This window comes from Pinus tabuliformis, chromosome 7, assembly GCF_031772625.1.
Source record: "Pinus tabuliformis cultivar Carrire ecotype Pingquan chromosome 7, CPIR1, whole genome shotgun sequence".
NCBI classification, from domain to species: Eukaryota; Viridiplantae; Streptophyta; class Pinopsida; order Pinales; family Pinaceae; genus Pinus; species Pinus tabuliformis.
In genome coordinates this window covers 1,559,700,321-1,559,704,174 of record NC_142293.1, presented here as the reverse complement: position 1 = coordinate 1,559,704,174, position 3,854 = coordinate 1,559,700,321, and the positions used below count along the sequence as shown (strand labels likewise).

Genomic DNA, 3,854 nt, shown 5'->3' with positions numbered 1-3,854 from the left:
TTTACTACTTTATTTCTATATAAAGTTGATCATATAAGATTATGTTGTTTAATATTGACATCAAAATATATTATTTATGGTTGAGAGTGAAAGTTAAATATTTTTACCATTTCTTAGAGTGAGATTATTGATGTTTGTATAAATAGACTTTGTCGCAATATCAAAAGTCAATCTCATGACTTAGTAATACCTCATTGCAAAAAAAACATAACTCATATTTGTATGACATGAATATGACATTTTTTTAATTATCAATTTAATTAAAAATGTTGAAGGAGTATAACTATTTCTGAAATAAATCTCAAGTTTTCACCTATTAGTACATCGAAAAATATTCTAAAACATTTTGTAAATTAAATATCTATTATTAAAACTATATCATAAAATTTATTACGATAAATAGACTTTGTCGCAATATCAAAGGCCAATCTCATGACTTAGTAATACTACATGCCAAAAGAAACACAACTCATATTTATATGACATGAATATGACATTTTTAAAATTAATCAATTTAATTAAAAATATTGAAAGAGTATAACTATTTTTGAAATAAATCTCAAGTTTTCATCTACTAAAATATTTTGTAAATTAAATATCTATTATTAAAACTATTTTAAAATATTATGTAAATTAAATTTCTACCATCCACTTAATCACTTGCACAACAAATTAAAGACTTACCCTTACTTTATCAAGGAGATTCTTAATTTCTAAATAGTCTTTGTTACAATACCATGGGCTAATACTATGGCTTATCAATACCACATACCTGAAAAAACCCTAATTGACTTTATATGACACTATTTAACATGAGAAATTTTTAATTAATAAGTATAATTAAAAGTAAATAAATAATTACCATAATTGACTTTATATGATACTATTTCACATGAGAATTTTTTAATTAATAAATTTATAAAACAAAAACAAAAAAAATTACTTGAAAGGTAAATTTCAACTTTTGACTTATGTATATACTTATAAATATTCTAGAAAATTGACATGGATACACTACTATTGGTTAATACTATGGCTTATCAATATTATATACTTGGAAAAACCTTAATTGACTTTATATAATACTCTTTCACATGAAATTTTTTTAGTTAACAAATTTAATTAAAAAACAAAAAAAAAAATTACTTTGTTTATAAATTCCAACTTTCTAAATAGTTTTTGTTACAATATGATGGGCTAATACTATGACTTGTCAATACCACATATCTGAAAAACACATAATTGACTTTATATAATACTCAATTAATAAAAAATAATTACTTTGAAAATAAATTTCAATTTACAAATATTCTATATAAAATTTAACCTGTATACAATACTATTTACTAATACTATGACTTATAATACCATTTGCTTGAATTTAAAAAAAAAAATATTATAAAAATAAAAATTTAAGAATCCAATTCCATAAAAACATATGACGTCACCTTTGTTTTACATCTTTCATGTTTAGTCTTTCATGGCGGCTGGTATTCGTTATACTGGTCACAGCAGTAGAAAAAGGCGGGCTTCGATTTATATATATCTCACCAAACACAGGCTTCAGCGTCTCATCCATCTTCGATTGCGTGCTCGCTTCATAGCCTTTCATTGATTCTCCACAGCTTTGTTTTCATGGCTGCTCTGAATATGAAGGTCACCAGAAAGCCGGCTATCCTTGTCGATCCTCTCCTGCCTACTCCCAAAGGGTTGCTATACCTTTCCAATCTAGATGATCAACTGTCTCTCAGATTTCATATTCCCAACCTTCAATTCTATCGGTTCGATCCGTCGAAAAAAGGTGAGGATCCCGCCAAAGTTATCAGAGAGGCGCTGGCGAAGGTTTTGGTGTTTTACTATCCTTTTGCCGGAAGATTGAGAGAAGCGCCGTTCGGTAAGCTCGTCGTGGACTGCACGAGCGAAGGCGTGCTGTTTGTGGAAGCTGATGCCGACGTTTCCATGGAGGAATTCGGAGACCTGCACCCGCCTTTCCCCTGCTTGGCTGATCTGCTGCATGATGTGCCGAGCTCTGAAACTATTACCAATTCTCCCCTCCTCCTCATTCAGGTTAATTGATAACTCATTTTTTGATGAACGCAATTCATATTCCAGTCGAAATTATGTTTTTTTAACGTGTTGCTTATCACTATATTTCAGGTAACGCGGTTGAGATGCGGAGGGTTCATTTTCGCGTTTAGTTTGAATCACACCATGAGCGACGCGCTTGGCCTCGTTCAATTCTTGAAAGCTCTCGGCGAAATGGCGAGAGGGGCTGCGAGGCCTTCGGTTTGTCCAGTCTGGGAAAGAGAAATCCTCCGACCGCGGACGAATCCCACAGTTAAATTCCCCCACTACGAATATGATCAAATCGAAGACAAAGACGGGCAGATGGCGAACGTGAAGGAGATGGGGCAGAGATCATTCTTTTTCGGACCGAAGGAGATCGAGTCGCTGAAGAGACAAGCAGTAGGGCAAGGCAAGTGCCCGACCTTTGAAGTTCTATCGGCCTGTTTGTGGCGTTCCAGAACGAGGGCTCTCCAACTGCCCTCTGAACAGGAAATTCGGTTCATATTCATGCTGGATGGCCGAGCGAGATTCGACCCGCCGATTCCCGAAAACTTCTACGGTAATGCGATCCTTTTCGCGTGCGCTAAGACGACCGCAGGAGAGCTGGCAACCAAACCGTTGTCCTTCGCTGTGAAGTTGATCCGCCAAGCGAAAATGAGCGTGAATGGCGAGTACATGCGATCAGTGATAGATTTGATGGAGTTGAGAGGGCGCCCTATCTTCACAGTGGTGGGCACCTATGCGGTCTCGGACTGTACTAAGATCGGGTTTGGAGATGTGGATTTGGGGTGGGGAAAAGCAGCCTACGGCGGGCCAGCACAAGGTGGAGTGGGACCAGCGGCAATGGCGGGCTTGACAAGCTTCCTCATCCCTTATCGTAACAGAAGTGGGGTGGAAGGCATAGTGGTTCCAGTATGTTTGCCGCCGGCTGCTGTGCATATATTTGAAGCAGAAATCAATGAAGCTATCGAGAACGCAGTCCCATATCTACGATCCTCCCTATAAAATAGCAATCTCTAAGCTTAATTATATTAAATTGCTGTTAATTGAATAAAATCTAATATTAAGTTGCTCTTACGTGAATAAAATCGGCACACTGCGCAAGAGTGTCCTTGTATTTCTGTGAAGTAAATTGGCACACTGCAACTTCTTGAGTCGTGTACGGTACAAAGGTCATTGGGATTCGTTTCATCAGTTGAGAATATATGATTCTTATTCATTGAGATTGTTATATTTCTTCTCATTAACCTCGCGAAAACCCCGCCGTGTTGCTAATCTAAGAGAAAGTGGAGTTACATCGAGTAAAAGAAGTTCCATTACATCAGCCCGCAAAATTCCACTTTGGATGGCAGCACCCATTGTTATAGCCTCGTCTGGATTAACACATTTACTTGGCGTCTTTCCAAAAATCTCAACAACAATCTCTTGAACCCTTGGCACCGGGTACATTCCTCCCATAAGAATAACTTCATCCAATTCCAATGTGGTAATCCATGCTTGTTTTTTACAACTCTTCGAAGGGATTCTTGTTCTCTCGATTAAGTGATCTGCTAAGATTTCAAACTTCAAATGAGTTAATGTAACATTCAAATGCTTTATACTCGTGATAAATGGTAGATTAATCTATCAACTCCACCTTCGCCTTTGTAAGGCTAGCTTATCCTAGGATAAGTCATTTTTTTATTTTTTTTTCTTTTTGAGCTCAACAAATAAATACTGGAGCAGACCATTATCAAAATCCTCACTCCCAAAAAATTATCACCATTTGTGGCCTTTACCTATAATAA

At 36.1% G+C, this 3,854-nt stretch overlaps 1 protein-coding gene across 1 annotated transcript; it reads left to right on the top strand.

Moving 5' to 3' along the window:
• Positions 1 to 1,635: 1,635 nt before the first annotated feature.
• LOC149253964 (benzyl alcohol O-benzoyltransferase-like) lies at positions 1,636 to 3,072 on the top strand. Its single transcript, XM_089454642.1, has 2 exons — positions 1,636 to 2,067; positions 2,158 to 3,072. Exons 1-2 carry the CDS (start codon positions 1,636 to 1,638, stop codon positions 3,070 to 3,072), a joined length of 1,347 nt encoding a protein of 448 aa, XP_089310768.1.
• The last annotated feature ends 782 nt before the right edge of the window (positions 3,073 to 3,854 follow it).